The sequence below is a fragment of the Vidua chalybeata genome, chromosome 28, assembly GCF_026979565.1.
Source record: "Vidua chalybeata isolate OUT-0048 chromosome 28, bVidCha1 merged haplotype, whole genome shotgun sequence".
In the NCBI taxonomy this organism is placed as follows: domain Eukaryota; kingdom Metazoa; phylum Chordata; class Aves; order Passeriformes; family Viduidae; genus Vidua; species Vidua chalybeata.
Window position 1 is genome coordinate 5,044,234 of NC_071557.1, and position 24,270 is coordinate 5,068,503.

At 47.9% G+C, this 24,270-nt stretch overlaps 1 protein-coding gene across 4 annotated transcripts in view; it reads right to left on the minus strand.

Annotated features, from left to right (window-relative positions):
- Positions 1–24,270, minus strand: part of LRRTM4 (leucine rich repeat transmembrane neuronal 4) — a 226,024-nt gene that overhangs the window by 181,584 nt on the left and 20,170 nt on the right. Inside the window, exon 3 of one of the 4 annotated variants that reach the window (XM_053966595.1) lies at positions 16,218–17,377. The exons of the other annotated variants lie outside the window; for them this stretch is intronic. Within the exon in view, the coding sequence (XP_053822570.1) occupies positions 17,357–17,377 (21 nt within the window). The 3' untranslated portion in view covers positions 16,218–17,356. Of the gene's footprint in view, positions 1–16,217; positions 17,378–24,270 lie in introns of those variants that run through there. 4 annotated transcript variants of the gene reach the window in all.

Genomic DNA, 24,270 nt, shown 5'->3' on the forward strand with positions numbered 1-24,270 from the left:
TGTGCTTGGCTGGAACAGCTGCAAATCCCAGACTTTCCCGCCTGGAATGAACCTGCAGAGTGTCTGGAGAGCGAGCAGATTCCGGCTGCAGGATGCCTGCATCCGAGGGCGCAGGAAAGCCACGGCAAAAGGGGAAATCAGGGGGAAATCAGGGGGAAATCAAAGGAGAATCAAGGGGAAATCAAGGGGAAATCAAGGCAAATCAAAGGAGAATCAAGGGGACATCAAGGGAAAATCAAGGGGAAATCAAGGGAAAACCAAGGGAAAACCAAGGAAAAATTAAGGAAAAATCAAGGGGAAATCAAGGGAAAACCAAGGGAAAATCAAGGGGAAACCAAGGGAAAATCAAGGGGAAATCAAGGAAAAATTAAGGAAAAATCAAGGGAAAATTAAGGAAAAACCAATGGAGACGCAAGGGAAAATCAAGGGAAAATTAAGGAAAAACCAAGGGAGACTCAAGGGAAAATCAAGGGAAAATCAAGGGAAGTCAAGGGGAAATCAAGGGAAAATTAAGGAAAAATCAAGGCAAAATTAAGGAAAAACCAGGGGAGACTCAAGGGAAAATCAAGGGGAAATCAAGGGGAAATTAAGGAAAAACCAAGGGAAAATCAAGGAAAAATCAAGGGGAAATCAAGGGAAAATCAAGGGGAAATTAAGGAAAAACCAAGGGAAAACCAAGGGAAAATCAAGGGGAAATCAAGGGAAAATCAAGGGGAAATTAAGGAAAAACCAAGGGAAAACCAAGGGAAAATCAAGGGGAAATCAAGGGAAAATCAAGGGGAAATTAAGGAAAAACCAAGGGAAAACCAGGGGACATTTGGGGGATGCAGTTCTGGGTTATGAATTCCGTTGATTTTCCAGCAGCCACGCATGAGGTGATCCCCCAGCAGAGCTGCAGAAGCTGCTCCTCCTCCTCACTGAGCTCCTGGACCCTCCCTGCCCCCTTCTCCCGTGTGGCACTGGAGTTTGGGATCAGGGAGCTGCTCCCACTCTGAGATTTTCTCTTTATTTTCCAGAAATTCGCTGCAATAAAATGGGAGATCAGGGGCTCACCAGGAGCTTCTGAGAAGGGATAAAAACTAAAGCTCTGAGAGAATATTCTCTTTTCAAATGTAACTTAAAAAAAAAAAAAAAATCTGACATTGAAAAATCCTAACCCAGACATTGCCTTGGGAACAACATTTTTCCCTGCATCATTTTATACCCCAGCACTTGGTTTATGCCAGATTCAAACAAGGAGCAAACAACAAAATTCCAATTTGGACAAAAGAATTCCTTGCTGTAGTTGCATAAACACAAATCAGACAACATCTGCCTCAGAGCATTTTGAAGTGAGCGTCTCTATAAATTGCATTTTCGTATCTGCATTCCATTATTTCTCTAGAAGGAAGGAAACATGAGATTTTTCTTTGATTTTCCCCTGCAGTTGAGCCCAGAAGTGACATAATTGCAGCTAAATCTGCACAGTTGGGCCATAACTGGGCTTTTTTTGGGTTTCCTGCCTTTTTTCCCAGAGCAATTCCGTGTTCACCACCAGCAGTTTCTGGCTGTGTCTTGGAATTTATTCATCTGATCCAATTCACCAGTGAATAAATAAAGGAATCCCAATAAAAACGATCTGTTTGATTCCTGAAGTCCCCAGATGGAACTCCCATGTGGGATCTCTGACCCTTCTGGAACTGATCCTCTCCCACTGACATCAACCCCACCTTTTATTTCCATTCTCTTCGCTATTCCCATGCAAAAAGGGAATTGTATTAATTGGGTTTAATTAGCTGGAGGCTGGCAAGTCCAAGCTTTTGGATGTGGAAACAGAGTGTTCATAACAGAGCTTTTAAATCCATTATGGGAATAACAGAAATCAGGTTTACACCTGCTCTGCATTGAAACTCACTTCTGCTTCCCCAGTTTAATTCAAAAATCAGGGTGGCAATGTCACTGTCAGAGGAAATTGTAGCCTGGGTAGGTTTTTTTTTTGTTTGTTTGTGGTTTTTTTTGTGGTTTTTTTTGGTTTTTTTTTTTTTTTTTTTTTTTTGTGTGTGTGTTTTTGTTTTTGTGGTTTTTTTTTGTTTTGTTTTGGGTTTTTTTTTGTTGCTTTTTTTTTTTCCTGCAGTTGCAGAGATTCTGTGCTCACATTTCAGCTGCTTTTCACAGGTGGGAAAGATGCAAGAGGTTAATGCTGCTTCAAAGCTCACCAAACCCTCCTTCCATCTCATCAAGTGCTCCGGGTCCTTCACTGACACACAGAAAAATCCTGAGAATGTGGAGGGAGAGCCCCCAAATGCTCAAAACATGAAACCAAGCGGTGGCAACCTCACATTGGGGAGTTCTGTTGATTTAAATGGCTTTGGGGAATTTATGGGCTGTATTTAAACACACAAACTCTGAATTTTGGGATTAACCACTGTTGTAGTCACTCTCACCCTGGGATCACTGGAAGTGTCCAAGGACAGACTGGACAGGGTTTGGAGAAACCTGGGATGGTGGGAAGTGTCCCTGCCCGTGGATGGAGGTGGAATTCGGTGACTTTTAGGTCCCTTCCAACCCCAACCATGCTGGAATTCCATGATTTTCCATGATTTTCCACGCACTGCCCACCCCATGCTCCCACCTGCAGCTCAGCCTGGCCGTGTTGCCACAGCGCAAACCTCCCGATCAGAGAGGAGCTCAGGGCCCCCCTGCTCTTCCATCCCCGGGCTCTTTGTTAACTTAAAACATTCATCTGGAACAAGATGTTCTCCGAGGTTACAGCAGAGCTTGTGAAGGACGCAAGCCCAAATTCTCCCTGTAGGAAATTAATGGAGAACTTGTGTAAAACGACTTTTATCAAGCAGCATCTCCAGACTGGAAGGGAAGCGCTCACTCCGGCACTTGTTGCCAATGTGAAGTGGATGAAGCTCTCTGAAGCGTGGCTTTCTTACCAATCCAAGGGCTTTTCCTGGTGAAATGATCATGAGTTTCTAGATTTGCACAGTGAGCAAACAGCAATAAAAAGGAACGCGACATAAACAATTACTTTTATATTTTCAAGAGAAAAATCAAATATTTGTGTGGATTCAGAGAGTAACTTCCACCAAGTATCAGAGGCACTTAGAAAGCAGCTGGGCTTTTTTCATGTGTAACCCGTGGCAGGACAGGGGAAAAACCTTCAGAGTTTGTTTAATGTTTTTTTTTGTTTGTTTGTGTGTTTTGGGGTTTTTTTTTTTTTTTGTTGCTGTTGTTGTTGTTGTTCAAATAAAGTGCGGGAGCAGAGAAGAGAATAAAAAAGGACTGAGTTTGTTTGATCCTGATTTTTTGACCCTGTTGCTCTCACAACCTTGGGACGTGCAAAATTCACCTGTTAATTCCGAATTAATTGATGCCATCCTTCCCTGAGGGATGTTCGGATAAATTGGGATGTTCAGATGACTTTGGATGTTCAGATGATTTGGGATGTTCAGATGAATGGGGATACTCAGATAATTTGAGATGTTCAGACAATTTGAGACGTTCAGACTGTTTGGGATGTTTTTCCCCCTCAACATCTTTAGAATCAGAAGGTACCAAAATAATGCCCTGATTTTTAAATGTTGTCTTTAATAATCCCAATCCAGCCCCTCATCCCACAAAATGAATATTCCAAGGAACATGTGGATACCACAAAGAAACCAGGCTAGATACAATACTGAGCCTAAATTATTGAATCTGAGTCAAATTCTTTGCAGCATTATGGGTTTTTTCTTGATGGGATTTTATTTTTCATAATTATTCTCTGTTCCAACATTGAAAATATTCAAAATTTCATGAGGTGTTAAGCTCTTTAAGCTGCAAATCCGGAGCTCATTATTTTCGAATAAATAAACATTCTTTCAAGAGAAAAAAATACTGTATTATTAAATGCAAATTAAAAAATGGTATTTTTGGTCCTCTGTTTTGATTTCTGGGTGAGCAAGGCCTGCTGAAAATGCAGCTCAGTGGGGGTTGGCTTTTTTCCTAAGAATCAGCGTTACAGAGATGCACCAACACTCTGTGTGCCATCCAATTCCTCTTCCACATAAAATCCTGAGCTTTCCAGCCCCTGATTCTGGTTCTGGAGCCAGTTTGGTGTTTGGGACTGGAGCAGCTCTACCTGGGCCACACTTGCTCACCTCCAGCCAAGGGACCTGTCCTGAGCCTGATTTATTAAAGAAATATGGATATTGATCTAGCACCGATACCCAACTGTGACGGACAAAAACTCTCTCACAGTTTGAAGTTAGAAATGTATGTTCATTGCGGCGCCGGGCAGCGTGCGGGACAGCTCCCAAATGCACACTGCACCTTTCCAATGATTACAGAGTCCTTTTATCCACACCGGAATTGAATACCCAAAATACAAATACATCATTCTGGTACATCCCATTCCTCGCTTCCTATGCTAATCATTCCAAAAGCTATTAAGCATGCGTAGTTTGTTCCCTGAAATGGGTCGGTGGTCCCTTCCATGGGGAGGGGTCCCAAAATGAGGAAGTAAATGAAGTCTTCCTCATTCTGACCTTTCTGCCTTTTCAATGCAAATATGACAAATGAACCTTGGTAGAACTCCCATTCCTTGTCTTCAATTGGTTTCAGAGCAGAGGAGGCCACAATTGTCTCATGTTCCTAAAAGCTGTTTGTCAGTTTCTGTATTCTTCATTATAAACCCAGCTAACTAAACATTGTGTTGACAAGCAATCAGTTATTAGTTAACTACTAACTCTTAACTTCATCAAGGCCTACTTACAGAGTCCCTTTATTTTAATTAACTCTAGTAAGGCTTATCTCTAACTAAAATCTTAGCTCCTCTAAAATCTCTAAATCTCTTAAAGTTTATGTTTCAAGCCACCACTGGGTGTGGCCAAGTCATGAACCAGTAACGAGCCAGCTGGAAAAATGCCTCTTTCCTTAAAAAAACCATGGATGGGAGCCTCTCCCACATTCCTGCTCAGTGACAGGGCTTCTCATCAATAAGAGATGCAAAAGTCCCAAATACTTTTATTATTTGAGAGTCATTCTCCTGCAGAGCTGCTCTCCCCTCCCTCCTCAGGCGGGCACACCAATGGCAAAAACAAACCCATCTTTGGGACACTTCACTTCCAGTTTCACCTCCTGGCTGATGGCTCCTGCTGGGAACAGGATCCCAACAGATTCTGGGGCAGCGGGACCCCCCCAGCTCGGGGTTCCTCCCCATCCCTCCCCAGTGCCACCTCGCTGGGCTGGCATTATGCAAACGAGCCGTGCCACAAAGCATTTTATTCTGCTTTGCCTGATTATGCAAATTCCAGCTCCACGGAGCCGCTTTGCCTCCTCTCCTCTTCCCTGCTCCCTCTGCTCAGCTCTGCTGGCAAATGGGTTTTACTGGAGCCACGAGCAGTTACGAAACAGAACAAATTCAACACAACAGTTGGGATCACTTTTCCGTCGCGAGGCATCGCGTATGTCGCGCTCGAAGGGCTGCAGGAAATGGCAGCTCTGCCTCCTGCACTCCCTGTCCTGATTTCCCAGCTCCAAGCGGGACTGCACAGGCGCCCCGCGGTGTGTTCAGGTTTCCACACGTCCAAAAGCCCAGGGCCCTGTGCTCTGGGCCCATCCCTGGGACTTCCAAAGGCTGGGTCCTGCAGGCTGGAGAAGAGGAGGATCCAGGCAGAGCTCAGAGCCCCTGGCAGGGCCTGGAGGGGCTCCAGGAGAGCTGCAGAGGGACTGGGGACAAGGATGGAGGGACAGGACACAGGGAATGGCTCCCACTGCCAGAGGGCAGGGATGGGTGGGATCTTGGGAAGGAATTGTTCCCCTGAGGGTGGTGAGGGGCTGGGATGGAATTCCCAGAGCAGCTGTGGCTGCCCCTGGATCCCTGGCAGTGCCCAAGGCCAGGTTGGAGCCCCCTGGGACAGCAGGAGGTGTCCCTGCCATGGCAGGGGTGGCACTGGGTGGGCTTTGAGGTCCTTCCTTCCCAACCCAAACCTGGGATCTGATGATGATTCCGTGTCCTGTGGTGTTGCCCTGACTCCAGAAATGTGGACAGGACCACAGATGGAATTAGGGGCTCTTATTCCAAAGGCTCAGGAGCCCTGCCTATGCACAGGAATTTCATGGAATCATGGGCTGGTTTAGGTTGGAAGGGACCTCAGAGATCCTCTCGTTCCAGCCCCTGCCATGGGACACCTTCTTGGGCAAGGGAAGCTTTCCAGCTCTGGAAGCCCCGTGGTGAACAAATGCTGGGACACTCAGGTTCGTTTAATCCAGGGTAAGGTTGATAAACCTGGCTTTAGAAAATCCTGAGCCCCAGCTGCTGGCAGTGGGGATGATCTTCCCAGCAACATGAGACAGGAGCTGACAAAGTCTTGTCCTTGTACCCTGAGGCAGTAACCCAAGAGAAATCCCTGTCGGAAAACCCCACAACATTTCCACCCCACCAAAGTCCCAGGGAACACACTCCTGGAGCAAACCCAAGATCTGAGGCACAAAAAGAAACATTTTAGGAGGGGCAGGAGATATCCAGGATCCCCGGGAGAGCAGGGGATGTTTGAGGAGCAAGGAAACCCCCCAGGCTTGCCCCACACTGCGAAGGAGGCGGAATTTTTAAAACTTAAAGAGTCTCTGATGGGACAATTCAGGAACAAATTCTCAGGAAGGTAAAATCCTCCCAAGTTCTTTTCCTGCTGGGAAGGGAAGGGAAGGGAAGGGAAGGGAAGGGAAGGGAAGGGAAGGGAAGGGAAGGGAAGGGAAGGGAAGGGAAGGGAAGGGAAGGGATTCCTCAGGAGTTCTGCTGCTCTGGAAAACCACACTCCAGCAATTCTGAAGCTGTAATTTAACCCCTTCCTTTTAAAGGCCCTATTGTTTAATGCATGTCTAAAAATCCTAAATACAGTGTTTTTTACCTAAACAAAACAAGGCTTAGCATTGAAAGCGGTGCCAGGGAAAGATGGAAGAGGGGGAAATGCTTCCCTTTGGGAATGGTGGGGGAATCCACTGTTCAGCAGAGCTGTTCTGTGCACTGCAGCAGCCTGACTCCTTTACGCCCAGCCCTTTCCTCTCAGGGTTTGTGCTGAAGAGACCCTCAGCAGCTCAAAGCAGGCGACACCGAGACGATGGGAGCTCCTGAGACAGGGCAGATGTGGTCAGGGATAAGAGCCAGTATCTGGGAAAGTCAAGGTTGCTGTTCCTCCTGAGGACCGAGTGTCAGGGATCTGTACAGACTCCAGGACACATTTCCTTTGCAGGGTTGGAATTCAAACCAAGCCCTGGCACTGGCCAGGGAAAGGCGGGTATCAAACTGCAGCACTCGGTGCTCCAGAGACCGGGAGTTTCCCTCTCCCTCCCCGTAAGCCCCAAATTCCCCGTGTAAGAGGTTTGTGGCTGACAGTGACACCTCAGCTTTCCTTTTGTCCCCTGCCCAATCCCTGAGTCAGCCTGGAAAATTAGAAAATGGCAATTCCCGACTTGCAGGGCTGGGGATGGGCCCAGAATACCCTGCCACTGCTTCCCAACACCCTGGGGAGAACATCAGCACTACAGGCTGCCAGCTCAGGGAGCTCAGCAATTTTTTTCAACAAATTTAAACATTTTTAGCCCTTTTGAAGAAGGTCAGACACCCACAGGGCATTATCAGTCCCAAAATACACACACTTTTCCTTTCCCACTGGATATCTCCAAGTGCTGGGAGGCACTCCCTGAACCACCACATTTCATTCTGAATGCCATCAGAATTCCGAATTTTCCTAACTTCTTTTTCAACTGCTCTAGAAAGAGAAGGCTCCTCCCTAAACCAGAATTCCAGCTGTGGCAACACCTTTTTGTCAGCGCCTTTGGTTTAATTGGCGCTTGACCCTGATGATCCCTGTGGCTCCCTTCCCACTCAGGACACTCCCTGATTTCTCTGACTAATTACTTCCCCTTGCTTAAATGGATCTCCCATCCCATCTTTTATCTCCATCATTAATTAAGGCGGGCTGAAAGCCTCCATCTGCACCGTGGGGTCAGGACTTCCTCGTGCTTTGATCCGTGTGGAAATTCCTTTGATCCTGCAGCACACTGGCACCACGGGACACCCGTTCTGCAGATCTTCCCAGGGAGCACGGCTGAGCATCAGATCTTTTTTCTTCCTGGGAGGCAGAGGACGGAATAGAAACCTGCTCTGCCGCTGCTCAGATGGGTTTCTCTGGGGGTGAAGAGGGAAAGGTATTTCTGAGAGCTGATTTGATTCACTTCAGGCTTCAAAAGGACCTCAAGACCCCATGGAAAAAAACCAATTAATTTGCAATCCATTAAATGGCATTAAATAAATCACTTCCAGGGCAGCGGTGCCTCCTCCTGAGCACTCAGTGACACAAAAGAGGTCTAAAAACCAAATTATATTGGACCTAAAGAAGATTCAGGAGCAAAACCCCAACATTTCCAGTGTTTTGCGAGCTTGGATATTCCCAATTAACTGTGATAAATCCTCTCACAGCCTCTTCCCATTTCCAGAGCCTGCCTGAGTCAGAACATATGGAAAGCTCAGCCCATGGAGCTGGAGGATGGTACTAAACAGATTTCTCCCAAACCTGTCTGAGGGTTTCTTTTGCCCATCACCACTAGAACAGAACTGTGAGCAGGGAAAACTCTGGCAGGAGTGATGATGATGGTGTTCCCAACACCATCCCCAGGCTGGAACTGCACATCTGCAGCTCCTGGATTGCAGCTTCCCCATTAGCTCAGATTTACAGAGGGGCCCTTCTGGGCTTTTTCCTGCTCCTGTTTCTTAAGGAGAAAAGGAATTCTCAGTATTCTCAGCAGGAATTTACAATTCGTGTTCTTTTAACAGCTCTCCTCCCCCAGGCTGGGAGAAGGAACGAAAACCAGAGCCTGCACTGGCACAAAACCATCTTCCCAACACCTTCTGCCTCTTCCCTCGTGGAATTCCACTCCACCTTCCTGCTTGCAAAGACCCTGGACTTCTGTAGCGTCCACCAACTGAGAGTCCTGCAATGATAAACTGCAACATAAAATCATAACTGTGCCAATTGTACCTATAATAAATTAGACATTTATAGCAAATGACAATTTTGTGGGGGCCATTTTGGGGTGATTTGTCTGTTTTAACCCCCGGGCTCTGAGGGACAGGGTGCCTGTGCGGGTTTTTGGGTCACCAAGGACTGGGAGGGTTGAGGAAAGTCGGGCTCAGGTGGCTCTGTTTCTGTCTCTGGAACATCTCCTTATTCTCCAGTAGCTTTGGGGTGCTTTGGGCTCATTTTTTTCCCTTGACTTGTTTGTTTGTTAAAGATGGCTGACGTAATTAATATAATTAATGGAACCAAACTGTTATCAAAAACCAACACATGCAGAACTCCAAGATGGAAAAGAAATGGGACCACAGAGGACACAAAGGGATTTAACCCCTCACAGCCACCCACACCCACCAGATCTGTGCTCCAGAGTTCTGTTTAAGCAGCAATTGAGAAAATTAAAATATCTGAGGCCTAAATCCTGCAGCCTCTCTCCCCAGATCCTCGAGGATTTTAGCCTCTTCACTCGACTGAGGTGAAGCTTTGGCTGCAGTCCCTGCTGCCACAGAGGAGCAGCGGCTCAGATAATATCTTATTTATTTATTTATTTTATTCATGTTATTCATTGGCCTCAGCCTTGGAGCCCTGGTTCAGAGCTGGGAAAACAGGATGTTCATCATTATCTTCCTGACAGAACATGAATTTCACACCTCTTTTTGTCCTGTGTGAAGGACTGCACACAGAGCCGAGGAGCACAAGGAATGTGTCCTCTACCAGATGGGTTTGAGTGGCTTCAGGGTGGCCTTTGGGGACAGAGCAATGACAGAGCCCTGGGGTCAAGTCTTGAACCCAGAGCTGTGAGAAGAACCACAAATTCTGGTCAAGGAGCAGCAGGAAAAGACGGGAGAAGGGAAAAGCACGAAGTTACTGCTAAAAAATTGTTGTGTAGCTTCATATTCTTTTTAAGTCTAAATAAATTCCCTCAGAGCAGGTTTTGAACTTGGGTTTTTGATCTGGATTAAAGAGAAACCCGAGTCAAGAGCAAGCGTTAATGACGAGCACTGGAACATAAATAATTAATGACTCTGCAGGGGGAACCCCTCATCTCCCTCCTGCCCAGAGCAGCTGCTCCCACATTTGAGGACTGGTTCCCCCAGTTCCCACTCAAATAACTTTCAAAACCACAGAATCACAGAATGAACCAGGCTGGAAAAGCCCTTTGAGATCATCAGGTCCAACCTATGACCCAACACCTCCTCAACAACCCAGCCATGGCACCCAGCCCAGGCTTTTTTAAACCCTCCAGGGACAGTGACTCCGGCATCTCCCTGAGCAGACAATTCCAGTGCCCAATCACTCTTTCAGGGAAGCATTTTTTCCCTGATGTCCAACTAAACTTCCCCTGGCACAGCTTCAGGCTGTGTCCTCTGGTTCTGTCAGTTCCTGGAGACAGAGCCCGGCCCCAGCTGAGCACAGGCACCTCTCAGGAGCTGTGGAGAGTGCTGAGGTCAGCCCTGAGTGTCCTTTTCTCCAGGCTGAGCACCCCCAGCTCCCTCAGCCGTTCCTCACAGGGTTTGTGCTCCCAGCCCCTCTCCAGCCTCGTTGTCCCCTCTGCACCCTCAGGGTCCTTCCCAAACTGAGGGGCCAGAGCTGGACACAGCACTCGAGCTGTGCCCTCACCAGTGCCGAGCACAGGGGACAGTGACCTCCCTGCTGCTGCTGGCCACGCCATTCCTGATCCAGGCCAGGATTTGCCTCCCTGGCCACCTGGGCACACGGCTGGCTCATGTCCAGCCTGCTGTCCATCAGTGCCCCCAGGTCCCTTTCTGCCTGGGCACTGTCCAGCCCCTCCGTCCCCAGCCTGTGGCACTGCAGGGGTTGTTGTGGCCAAAGTCCAGGACCGGGCACTTGGACTTGTTCAACCTCACCTTGCTGGACTCTGCCCATGGATCCAGCCTGTGCAGGTCCCTCTGCAGAGCCCTCCTGCCCTCCGGCAGATCCACACTCGCACCCAGCTTGGTGTCATCTGCAAATCCAAGAATCACGGAATGGTTTGGGTTGGAAAGGACCAGTTCCAACCCCTGGACACCTTCCACTGTCCCAGGTTGCTCCAAGCCCTGCCCAACCTGGCTTTGGACACTTCCAGGTGTGGGGCAGTCACATCTTCTCTGGAAATTCCATCCCACCACTCCCCAGGGGAGAATTCCTTCCCAATATTCCATCTGCTCTCTCCCAGGTTGAAGCCATTCCCCTGTCCTGCTCCGTGTGCTCAAGTCTCCCGAGTTCTGCTGTTGGTAACAACTCCAGGGTTATTTTTGTGTCCTGTGACTTGATCCGAGGCAGAGCCCTGCAGTGTTAGTACAATATCTGCCATAATTTCCCACACAGCAAATGAGAGTCAGCCCAGCTCTCAGCAAGAGAAATCTCTTTTGTTGTTGTCACGCACATTATTCGACTCTCTCCCACTTAAGACAGATGCTTTTGTGCTGGTTTGTGCTCTGAGTTTGTAAATGTTCATCTTTTTAGTGATGTTTGCCTGATAACAGAACGACGGAATAAAACAGAATCTGCAATGAAATCAATGGGATGTGAGCTCCAGCAGGCACAGAAACACGCAGAAATGATGCTCTGGCCAATCGCTCCAGTCAGCAATGAGGAATTGTATCCAGGACGCATTTTGGGAGGTAAACATGTTAACTTGCTCCTCCAGCTCCCCAGATGTACCTCATTTATCATCGGAGCAGCTCCGGAGTTTTGGTGCTGGCACTCCAGGACTCTCCATGCAAATGATGATTTATATCCCCAGCCATGGGCTGCTCCAGTGCCACCTTCAGAGCAGATTTCAGGGAAATAAAAGAAACTTTTGTGTCTCTTCGTCTAAAAGAGGCAAATACAGCTGAACTCACCCCACAGATATTGGCTGCTGTTTCAAAACCAGCAAGAATTCTCTCTGAGTCAAGGACAGGCAGGAAATCGATTCCCTTCCACATAAATTCCCTTCATGGAATTCCCTGCTGGACTATTACTGTTCCTCTGCTCACTTCAAATGGAATCCTCGTTCCCTTCAAACCAACAGCAAAACTTCTTGGGCGCCTGGTTTCGATTCACCCCCGACTCCTCCATCCCCAGGAAACACACCCAGGTAAAGCTTTCGAAGGGAAAGGAGCTTCTGTTCAGAATCCTGACTTGAAAGGAGGGAGAGAGGTCGGTGGGGGAGGTAAACAAACTCCTCCAGGAGCAACAGGAGCCCTGGAAAGTGAAATCTGAGCTGCAGCCTGAGGAGAGACAGCAGGGATGCAGGTACAGCCTTGGTGTCAGCTTAACCTGTTCCTGATGCTGGGATTAAGGAGACAGCAATGCACGGCAATGTCTGCCTCAAACGCGAGGCAAAACTGCCCTCAAAATCATTAATGCTGGAAAAGACCTCCCCGGTCACCAAATCCAAGGGTGAATCAGCCAAACCCAAACTGCTGAGGAAACACAAAAAAGCAGCTTTTGCATCACCAGACTCCCAAAATGAGGGGGCAGCCGGGGCAGAGGGGGGCACCACCACTCACAAACCCTTTGGGGCTGGAAGGGTCATCTCGGGGCGACTCCCGGAATCCATCAGGGAGCATCTGTTCCATCACAGCCAGGAAATCATTACCCAGAATCAACCATCAAACCCACTCGGAGCATGCAGCCCTTTTCCTGCCCCTCTTTCTCCACGATCAAAATGAATTCTTTTTCCAGCTTGTTTCCCAGCAAGCTCTGCCCGCCTCGGATGGGAGCAGAGAGGATTCCAACAATAATTGTGCCCCTGGGAAAATGTGCCTTGCCAGCACCTCCCTCCTTTGCACAGCCAGGAGGGTTCAGGCTCGAGTTCCTCTCCATCCCTGCTCTGGGCAAAGGGAATCTCACAGGCAAATTTCAAGACGTTTGGGATTTTAGGGGTCAAAATCTTGCATTTTTAACTGGAAATTGGAAATTAGACAACCAGTCCAGAGCACTGAGTGCCACGCCCAGGCGTTCCTTGGACACTTCCAGGGACGGGGACTGCAAACCTCCCTGCACAGCCCCTTCCAACCCTTCCCGTGAAGAAATTCCTCCTGGTGGCCAGCCTGATCCCTTACATTTAATTGGCAGTAAGGAAATAATCACTCCTGATCTTGGAATATCGGTGCAGCGTGACACCGCCGTGAGGAGACATGTGACAGCAGGAAGATGCACCACCCTTGCGAGGGGGAACACCTGGGAATGAGCCAAAGGAAAAGGACAGAGTGGACACAGGGATGAGCCGGGGACAGGCAGAAGCTCAGGGAACTCCCAGGTTGAGCTCACGGGTACTGGGAAGAGCCACAGCTCTGGGCAGGTGCATCAAGCTCCAGGATATTCTCCTATCCATGTAAATATTTGTGTGTTTTAGTAAAGAAAATACTTACTTTAAACTTATCTCAATGCCCTTTAACAATATTTACAGAAGGATTTAAGTAAACACATTAAAAAAAAATTTGAATAAATCCAGTTTCAGGTCCTGAAACTCAGGAGGGATCTCTCTCCCCAGATACAGCAATGTTCATCCTCCACAGCTTTGAACAGAATGAAACTCCTGCTTTGCTTTCTGTCTCTCCCCACCACAAATTCCACTTATTCCAGTAAGACTCCAAGCTCCACCCCCTGAAGCACTGTCTAAAATTAAAATCTATTGTAATTATGGTTGATTGAAAAATACAACTTTGTCTGTGCAGAGAATTCAATTTTTTGTTTTTTTTTTTTTTTTGCGTTTGCCATTGACCCAAACCAAAGGAAGCAAATACTCGATGGAACAAGAAGTTCAGCATAAATGTATTGAAAATTCCAGAAGGATTCCAGCTCCCATCAGCCTCTTAAGCTACAGGTCAGGAAATCCTGGGCCTCCACATCTCCCAGTGATCTCCCACCATCTCCTTGGACTTCCCTTCCTCCCCTATTGTCACTGCCCGTTTTTACGCACTTATTTCATCCTCCAAACCTCTTTGGGAAGGAAAGGGATCAAAACAGCTTTGAAAATGTTGGTTTATGGAAAAGGGGGTTGTAGCAGGGTGGGGGTCGGGCTGTGCTCCAGGGAACAGGGACAGGAGGAGAGGGAACGGCCTCAGGCCGGGCCAGGGCAGGCTCAGGGTGGAATCAGCAGGAATTTCCCCATGGGAAGGGTGCTCAGGCCTTGGAACTGCCCAGAGGGGTTTGGAATGCCCTGGAAGTGCCCAAGGAGCTCCTGGAGGTGGCACTCAGAGCTCTGGGCTGGGGACCAGGCGGGCATCGGGCACAGCTCGGACTCGTCGGCCTTGGAGCTCCTTCCCCACCGAAATGATGCCGTGGTTCTGGGATTCTACAGGAGAAGGATCTGCAGGAATTGATCCTGGCCTCAGCCTGATGAGTGACAGGTAATGAGTACATGGTGCTTCTGCTTAATTATTAACCCTTAATTGTTAACCCTTGCCTGATCTGCCGGGTAAACGAAATTACAAAGTGCTAAAAACTCTTGATGATTATAATAAAATTATAATAAAAGGACTCGCACTCCAACGTCCCAGAAACTCTTCTGAAGATGCTGCCATGACAGCCTGGCAATGCCACCCCCCTCCAATTAAGGCGTCCTCACAAACACTTCTTAGGCACAAAGGTGTCATCTCATTTGCATATTCATGAGCCTAATGAGGGAATGGAACGGACAGACTGATGCTGGTGTTTGCCTTTTCACGGGAAGGGGAGCAGCTCTCCCTGAGCTCACAGCCTGAGCAGTTTTGGTGGTCAAAGAATGAGGCCACTCAGCACCCCTGGAGCTCTCGAGCCAAGATTCCAACATCCCCTCCGAGCACCCTGGTGCTGATAAAGCTGCTCTATGAGCAAATCCAGGGAAGTGAAACATCCCTCTGTCTCATTTTCCATCAATTCCGTGGCATAAAGGAGCCTGAGGCAGGCAAAAACCCACAGGACAATTTAGGGGCAGGAAGTTTTAGACTAATTGGAAGAAGTAAGACATGAGCCAGTCTGGATTTCTCCCCAGCCAGACTTAATTCTTAACATAAAAATAAAATCTGAAAAGAAATTGAAACAGTGGTGATTTTAAACTGTTAGGAAATGAGGTTGCGGTAAAACATGCTGCAATTCCAAGTGCTTGGCACTTCTCAGGCAGAACCTGGGATTCTTTCTTTTTCCAAGTGCTCAGCACAGGATTTGCACGCCTGTCCTTGAGAAAGGAACCTGGGGTAAAACACCAAAGTAAAGGAATCCTAAGACTGAACCACTCACAAATGGTTGCAAACCCGTACTTTGGGATGGTCCAGGGGCTCAGCTCGGCGCCAGGTCTCTTTGCTGAGCTCCCCCTGTTAATTCCCGGCCTCCAGAGCGGCTGCTCAGCCGCGTTTGCCCCCAGCCAGCACAGACAGCTCTGGTGAGCTTTCCGTCCTCTGAGGTCCTCAGGGCAGGAAAGGAAAGCAAAACACATCCAGTGGAAGTTTAAACACCCACGGGAGAGACGTTAAACGTGTCCTGCCAAGCACGCTGAGGCCGTGTCGTCCTTTCCCAAAGCAGTGGGAATTCCTGGACGTCGGGTGAGGGAGTTCTCTCACCGCTGCTGGATTTTAACCCAGGGGTAAAACCCAAACCTGGAATTCCAGGACAACCTCACCAGCACCACGCTCCCAGGGGAGAGGATTCCACCTTTCCTGGTGTCTGCTAGAATGAACCAAGTTCCTGTTCAAAGGAAGATGAAATCACAGCTCTTCCTGCTGCCCATTCCTTTCCCTTCTGTGTCAAGTTTCTGGAGATTCTTCCTTGCCCGGGTGCCTGACAAAAAGTCCCACTTGTTTGGGAACAAGCCGGACCTCAATTCCCTGCTCTGTCCTAAAACTGATGCAATTTTGGGCCAACAAATCTCATTTTTCTGGCTCTCATCCCATCAAAAGCAACCAGGACTTGGTTCCTGAGCCGCCACTCTGATTCATCCCTTGTTTTTTCCTGTACTTCAGTTCATCAGAGCCTCAAAACAAACCAACAAATAAAAAAACCACACAAAAAAACCCCATGAAATAGGTAAAGATTACTCCAAAACAAGTTTATCTAAGCAGCTGTGAAGCACTGAGCAAGATCACCCCCTTTGTGCCACTCCCACAGGGAAAATTTCTCTGTTCCCAAGTAATTTACAAGCTCAATAATCAAAACCAGGCAGGGGAAGGAAATAAGGAGAGAAGAATGAGTTTTGTTTCTGCTCACTTGCTGTTTTTAATGTAAGGGTTAAACAATTCAACGAGAACCAGACTCAAATGAATCCCCAAATCCAGGAATTACACTTATCCCAAATTTCAGCTATTTAGAGACATTAACTTAATATTTCAGTAGGACGGGACAGAAAAAAGAAATGCCTGGGTATGATGTTCTCCTTTTTTCCCCGTAATTCAGGGCGCTGCCACAAATTTTCTTCAAAAGCCCGGCTTTTTCAGGAGCTCTCATTAGTGCCCATGCCAGATGTGTATAATGGGGAATTTCCATATTTACAAAGAGGAACGAGCACGATCCCTCTCATCTCCCTGCCAGGGAAATGAAGCAGCACCCATTCCTTTAATTTAGCCTTGTCAGGAGCAGCCCTTTGTGACATCCCTGGGATCATTTTGGGGCTGCTCCTGCAGGTGGGAGAAAGGAGCCAGGCGTGCCTGTGCATCCCTGTGTACCTGAGAATCCAGGCTGGCTTTTATCTGGGATTAATTAGCACCCACTTGGGTTTGATGGCTCCAAGGAGCACAAAACCACCACAAAGAGAATTTAGGTTTAGACGGGCCTGGAGAGTCTGTGCCAGAGCTGGGGCTCAGATCTCCAATATCCCATTCCCCAGGAAATTTGGCAGCAGGTTATAAACTGAGCTCAATCCTAAAAATATTTATCAATTGACCAATCATTTGTTAGGCTTTGGTTGTCAGGGAAACAGGCATTTAGGAACGTCATCTCCAGGGACACGGAGCCAGAGCAGCTGGGGCTGGGATGCAGGAGAGTGATGCCTTTTTGGGACTACCTAAAAACAGAGCCAGACAAAACTAATGGAATAAAAAGCATTTCTATTTACCGAAGGGCCTTCAGGTACATTTGGGGCAGACAAAGCCCCACAGGGGCTACACCCAAAAATGGACGGCGGCTCACGGGTTTCACACTTTTGTAAGTTTGGTCCATTGGCATATTGGGGTTCATCTCCCAGTTCCAGCTTCAGGTGATGAAGTCATTGAGCCCAAGTTTGCTGCCCCCAGGTCACTTTTGTTTCCATCTCTGGGCCCTGAGGCAGTGAGGTGTCCTTGGTTCCCAGCCTGGAGAGGAATTGTTGTGTCTGCCCAAAATGGGGAAGCAGCAGCTCCCAGTGAGTTTGGAGTTCAGAGTTCTGCACTAAAGAACTGCAGGGTTACAAATAGATGGAAATAGAAAAGCTGAAATCCTAAGGCATCAAGAGCAGCAGCCCCAGCCCCAGGGCAGGACCAGCCCTGACCCACCTGGAGCCTCTGGGGAATCTCCCTCAGTGAACCCCACTCCCCTCACAGCAGGACACTCCATCCCCACCCGTGGCTCTCTCAACATCCCCGAAGGCCCGTGGGCTCATTTCTCTGCCACAATGCTTGGTTTTTGTAGTCAAAGCTCACTCTTTGGGACACCAAACAGCAAATTTTCCACCCCCCAACCCCCAGAGAAACTGGCCAAAAGATGCCCTGGCTCGGAATGATGGGATCAGGACCCAAGAATTATAAAATCACGGAATGGTTTGGGTTGTAAGGGACCTTAAAGCTCATCCAGTTCCAGCCCCTCGTCATGGGCAGAGGATTGGCAGTGTCATTCCTTGGGCTCGGGGAAGGAAACTGCCCAAGCGCTGGACTTCTGCCCCAGCATCACTCACCAGACCTGCTTTAATTAATCCTGGAAGTGCACAAAAGCCACTTTCAGGATTCATTCATTAATGCCTTTGTTCTTGGCAATTCTTTGAAGATCAACCAGCCCAGCACACCTGGACAGGATGAACACAGACCTTGCAGTCGGATCAGGCAAATTCTTACCTGAGACATGAGTGGTTTTCCTTTTATTTCCTCGCTGAAAGCTTTTAACAGCTCTTTTTTTACTGGAACACAACTAAAACCACTACAAGGACAAGTTCTGGGAAGCACATTCCAGGCAGGTATTTATAAATTCCCCACTTTTGACAAAAAGTGGCATTTTCTGAATCCTCCTTGCAAAGAACACGACCCCCGACCCCCCCACCCCCGGTTGCTGTGGTTACCTGGAGGATGCTGTGCCCACCACAGTGATCCCAGAGCTTTCCCAGACTAACAGGCTGCATTTAGCCCATATTTGTATTTTCACCTCCTCTTCTTTAAAAGAGAGGAGCAAAAATGCCAGGGGAGGGAAGGAGAGACTTCCCTGCAGCTCTTCCCCTCAGCCTTCTGCTCCATCTGCGGCCGCCCGGGAGACGACGGGGGGAATTTTTAGAGTGTGGCTTCGAGCAGCAGACCAAAATCCGAGCAACTGTTAACAAAAAGTGTGAATATGGCAGACAGGAGAGGAGTTCCATAAGGAATGCACTTCTAGGGGTGTTTTCTGTAAAGGGAGAGCCTCGTTTCACCCAAAGGAACACTTCAGATCCGGGGACTTTCAGCTCCCTCTGACCAGTGTGGGCAGAGCAGCCAAAAGAGACAGCGAGAGGAGTAAAAATAATTTACCAGATGAGAAAATCGTCTTTTTCCTCATGATCTGAGGCTGGCTTAAACCCAAAGAATGAAATTTTATATCATAAATCATCAATTCATGGAATGATTTGGGGTGGAAAGAACTTTTAAGACCCTCTCGTTCCAACTCCTGCCATGGGCAGGGTGGTGTCCGCTGCAATCCGGGGACAGTTCTTGGAACATGTACTGACACTTCATAAAGTGTCTGCACATATTCCATAAAATATGTTTTCTAAAATATCTTGTTGTCTACATGTTTTCTAAAATACCTTTGCATATCTTGAAACATCACCCAATGCATTTTCGGTTGTTCCTGCCCAGTTCTCTTCAAAGCCAGGAAATCTCAGCCCGTGGACATCTCATGACTGCGACTCCCCCAGATTTATTTCTCCCAATGAAGAAAACTATTTTTGCTTTCTTTTTTTTTTTTTTTTTTCTCACATCTTTCAGTTTCACTATCTCCTAATTTCTGAGCAGCAAGACAGAGAGAAGCTCCAAATAACTCTCATTGAAATCAGCCATTATTGAGAATTCTTTAATCACGCCTCATCCCAGTCATCTCTTTTCCAAGATTAAACACTTCCAATCTCCCTCATGCTCCCAAAAGTGCTGGGAGAGCAGCAACAATTAAACAGCAAATCTGACTAGAGAGACATTTGCAGAAGTAGTGACAGACTGCACTTTCCTCCTGATATAAATATATTTATAGATAAATATCTCTCTCTATAGATATCTATTTTATATACAGAGACATATTTTCACCGGACAGGTGAAAATATCTATTTTATATACAGAGACAGGTTTTCACCGGATTAAATTCCAAACAGCCACCCAGAATGGATTTACTCGATCGTGGGATTTGGATTTTTCTATTCCTTTTTCCTGCATCCATTTCCCTTCCCACCACTTTGCCCCCTCCCTTGATAACAATTTCAGAGGATTATTGAGGTTGGAAAAGCCCTCCAAGAGCGTTCAGCCATGAATTCACACTCAGGGCTGTCAAGGGGATGCTTTGGGGGCCTGACTCACCTGAGCCTGGAGAAAATGAGATAAGAGAAAGGCCAAAGTAAGTAATAGTCCCAAAATAAACAATAGCCCCAAACCAGCAGTGGGGGTTGGAACTGGATGAGCTTTAAGATCCCTCCCAACCCATTCAGGGATTCTGGGAGCCAACAAAAGGAGGAGGTGATGGCACAGAATCCCGAGGACACCTTTTCCTCCCACTGGGGCTGAGGTGGGAGCAGCCACAACCCCACCTGGGAATATTTGCAAACGGATTCATGGCAGGAAAGGGGGGAGGGGGTGAAAAAAAAGCAAATTGTGTCGGATAAATTCTTCTCAATGAATAATTCCTCCAGCTCCGATAGCAATGCATAATTACAGCCCGTACATAATACTATGTATTAGTTGGGGGTACTAATTAGTTCATGTTTGTACAGATCCTGGAAGGTGTAATGTGCTCAGGCATTATCATTAACTAAGCAGAGCAGTCAGGTTTAAATTCTTTTTACCACAGCTCAGAGCAGGATCACCTACACCCTTTCAGATCAGTTGAACGTGGTACCTGCTGATCCTCCAGGGAGGAAAATTCACAAATTGGGGCCTGGGAGGAAGCACGGAGAGCTCCTTGCTGCTGAGCAGATTAGAAGGAGAGGAATTGTTGCCAGTTTAGAAGATCCTGCTTTGAAACCGAGGCAGGACTGATGCACTCAGGTGGCAGCAGCTGAAGTTTACCAGGTAAGATCAGTCAGGTTCTTGATTTGACAGAAAATCAGAAGCTGCTCTGGGCTTCGGAGCGTTGCTCAGCACCTCTGAACGCCAGAGAACGACGTCCTGAAGCCGTGCAGGTGCCTCATACCAACATTAGCCAGACCAGAAGAGCCAAAAGCCATTGGGTTCATCTGTGCTTGCCCAAACCTCATCAACGCCATCACTGCTGCAGAAAGGAAGAAAAAACCCCCAAACGTCGATACTCAGAGCTTCAGCATCCACTTCTGAGGCTCAGAAAGAAAGCATTCTGAGCCCCATGGGAAAGGGTTTTAATTGGTGCCACTCTGCCCAGGGACAGCGGAGGTGAGCAAGCCCCAGAGCCCGGCTGCTGTGTCCCTCACTGGGAAGGCAGGAGGGGACGGGGTGCTGCTGGCAACTGCCCCCGTCTCACCCTCACCGGGAGCAAAAGCCAAAAAACTGAGCCCGAGCACACCACACCTGCAAGCAAAGGTTCGTTTTAAAGGAAAGCAGAGGCTACAAAAGGGACCGGCGGGATTTTAAAGCACATTTTTCAATGTTTTCTAACTAACTTGAGTTGTACTGTGAGACAGATTTAGCACTCGTGGAACTGTGCAGTTTTGTTGGCATCTGTCTCCTGTTTTCATCTATTTTCTTTCTTCTGGGTCGGACTCGATGATCTGAAAGGTCCCTTCCAGCCCAGGGATTCTGTGGTTCTGTGGAAGGCAGTGCTGGGATGTGGAGCTGTCAGGCAGCCCAAAGGACATTAATGCCCCCAAACCCATCCGCATTTTTATGAAAGGAGGATTATTTTTCATGAGGAGATTCATCACAATCCATCTGGGCTGCTTTTAGAACTTCCAGTATTTGCATTTTTTAATAGTTCTGGGCTGTGGGCAAATGATCCATGAAAGAGGATGTCGAGCACGTCCTTTTTCTGCAAAATCCACGGGAAATCCTTGTGAGGCTCCTCTGCAAAGGGCAAACCTGGGGGCTTCTGCCTCTGCAACCTCTCCAGGAGCACCCAGGGGTCTGCAAGGCACAGGAGCCTTTGCCACACACGAGGAGCTCTCTGTGCATCAGGGAAATGTTTAATGCAGGCACATTATATGTATGTTACACACACATATCTGTGGATTACATGTATGTTGTACATACATTGTATGTATGCAATGGTCTGTTACAGGCCCCCAGAGTGGTTTTTGCAGGGGTTTGGCCTGTGTTTGTGAAGCCAGAAGCAGATTCATCCCACGGCTGCAATCGCCCAGATCCTGACAGTTTATTTGTGTCCGTCCATCGCTGCTGGCAGACGCCGGAATGAACATCCCTACCTCCAGTGCAGCGTGGAAATTAAAATCAAATGTTTCATGCTGTGTCCACCCATTGCTGGCAATCTCCTGCATCCGGAGTCTGCTGGGACTCCACAAACGCCTCCCAGGGTGGGTTTTTAAAGTGTGTGCGGAAGTGAGAGAAGGGAGGGGCAGCTCGTGCTCCGTCCCAGCTCTGTCCCGTGAGGGAACAGCCTCAAACCCTCAAAGGGTGGGTTCAGGTCAGGGTTTTGGGCACCCTGGTCTGGTGGGAGCTGTCCCGACCCTTGCCTGGGTTGGAGCTGGGTGGTCTCTGAAGTCCTTTGCAGTCCAGGCCATTCCATGTAAGAATAAATTCATTTATTAAATAATTAATCTATAAATTAGTCTCTATTCAGTTCATTTTAAGCAGCAGGTCACAGCCACCAGGATGAACTTCAGAGCCAAAACTGCTCCTTTACCTTGGCCAATTCCTTTGCATCACTCTGGTCCATTTGTGAGCAGATCCCAGGAGTAAAAATCAGGGATCTGGAGAGCACCAAACAGAAATTCATTTATAAATCCATTCATTGCTGTAACCCCTCTCTCCAAGCTGCCCCATTTGTGGGTTGGGGGTGGGGGGCAGCACACAGCCTTGCACCCCCTGTTATCCCTCAAAAAAGCCCAAAATCTGGAAGAAAACCAGAGCTCCCACCCCAGTTGGGAATGAGGATGGCGAGGGCAGGGATTGCACAGGGAGAGCAGAGACCTGAACCGAGCACACCCCAAAGCTCCCGAATTATTTCACTCAAAACTTGCCCACACACATCCAGCGAGGCTCAGTAATCCCTACCAGAGACTATAGCACAAAATTAATTAGCTGTTTAATTACTTATCATTTTAGAAGCGAAATCACTGCAGAGTCCCACACAAACACAGGGATCTCTCTGTGCCAGAGCCAGCTCAGCCCACACCCCCGAGGCACAGCTGCTGCCAGAATTAAACAGGGCAAATCCAGAGCACTTCCAAGGAGGCTTCTCCCACTGGGACTTCACCCTGGACCACCCATCCCACAAGTCAACCAGGAAAACATCCCCCAGGCAGTGACAGTGGCAAGGAAACTCTGGAGGAAAAGGGGAACCATGCAAAATAAGCCCATAAATAAGGAAAAAGGGAAGATGGAGCAGAGGTGGGAGAATCTCTGCTCTTCCAGAAATGCTGATGGAAAATGCAGGAGGACACTTGGACAATCCCTCCCTGCTGCAGCGAGGCTGTGCCTCAGCCAAACAAATGATGATCCTCATCCTCACTTGGCAATTTTTTATTTGCAAACTTGGTTAAAATGTAGAAATATATTGATATATGAGCAATCCCAGCAGCAATGATTCACAGCATTGGAAATCCAGGACAAAATTCCATTGCTGTGTGTGTGGAAGGGAGGACTCTTTCCTTGTCTCTTTCAGGGAAAGGCAGGATGGTGACATGGAGAGGAGAGAGCTTCTAAAATAGCAAATATTGGAGAATGCAGCATAAATATCCGTGAGAGCAGCTCAGTTGTGGCCTAAAGGCAGAGCCAGCTCCCAGTGCCCAGCCCAGTGACGAGATTCCCTCAGGAGGTCCCAGTCCAAGCTGGGAATTCCTCAGGAATTCCACGCAGCAATCCACAGGCTCTCTGCTACCTGTGACTTTTGCAACTCTCCACCTTTTTTATTCTCCACTTGAAATGCTCTCCCAGCCCATCGGTCCCCTGGTCTCCTCCAACCCACTCCGTGCTCCAGCTTTCCTCCCCAAAGCTCCTGGAATTCCCAGCTTTCCCTCCCACAGGAGCAGCTCATTTCCAGACTGAGCTGTTGGGATTCCTGCAGGCAAACACCGATTTTGGGGCTGTCCTGGGCCCCATTTGAGCAGTGTCAGATCTGTTAAGATCAACGCGCAGGGTGTGCAAATGACTGGTTAAATAAACGTCCAGAACCTGGAACACCGAGGCTCTCTGGGTGATTCAGCTGATGGAAAGAACTTCCAGTTTGTGCAGGAGCCACCACAAAGAGCACACAAAGTCACAACGAGGCCCATATTCCCGTTTTTGAGCACACTGCCTGTCTTTTCCACGTATTTTTTTTTCATTAAAGCTATATATTTCCTATCCAAATAACTGATTTTTTTTTTTTTTTTTTCCTAGAAGCTGATGCCCTCCAGGCAGGACTCGAGTGCAGCACATCAGCCCTGAGAGCGACTGGACACACAGATATTTCCATGGTTTCCTTGTTCACACTTGGCTGGATCAATAAGCAATTTCCCCACGTGTGGGATATCCAGGAGCTGTGATAGGCAGCAGATGGTTTATCCCAGCTGCAATCTGCTTCAGCATTTTACAGCAAAAAAATAATAACAGGCAGAATAAACAGAAGGAGTTTCCTCTGTTGACCAAAAAATGTTCTTTGCTTAATTCTTCTTGTGCAGCAAGAGACCCACCAGTAGCACCAGTAAGAGGCAGGGGAGAGTTTAGAGATGAGGCCAGCCAGAATTCCGTGCAGAAACAAAGGCAGAATTCCATGCTCGCGT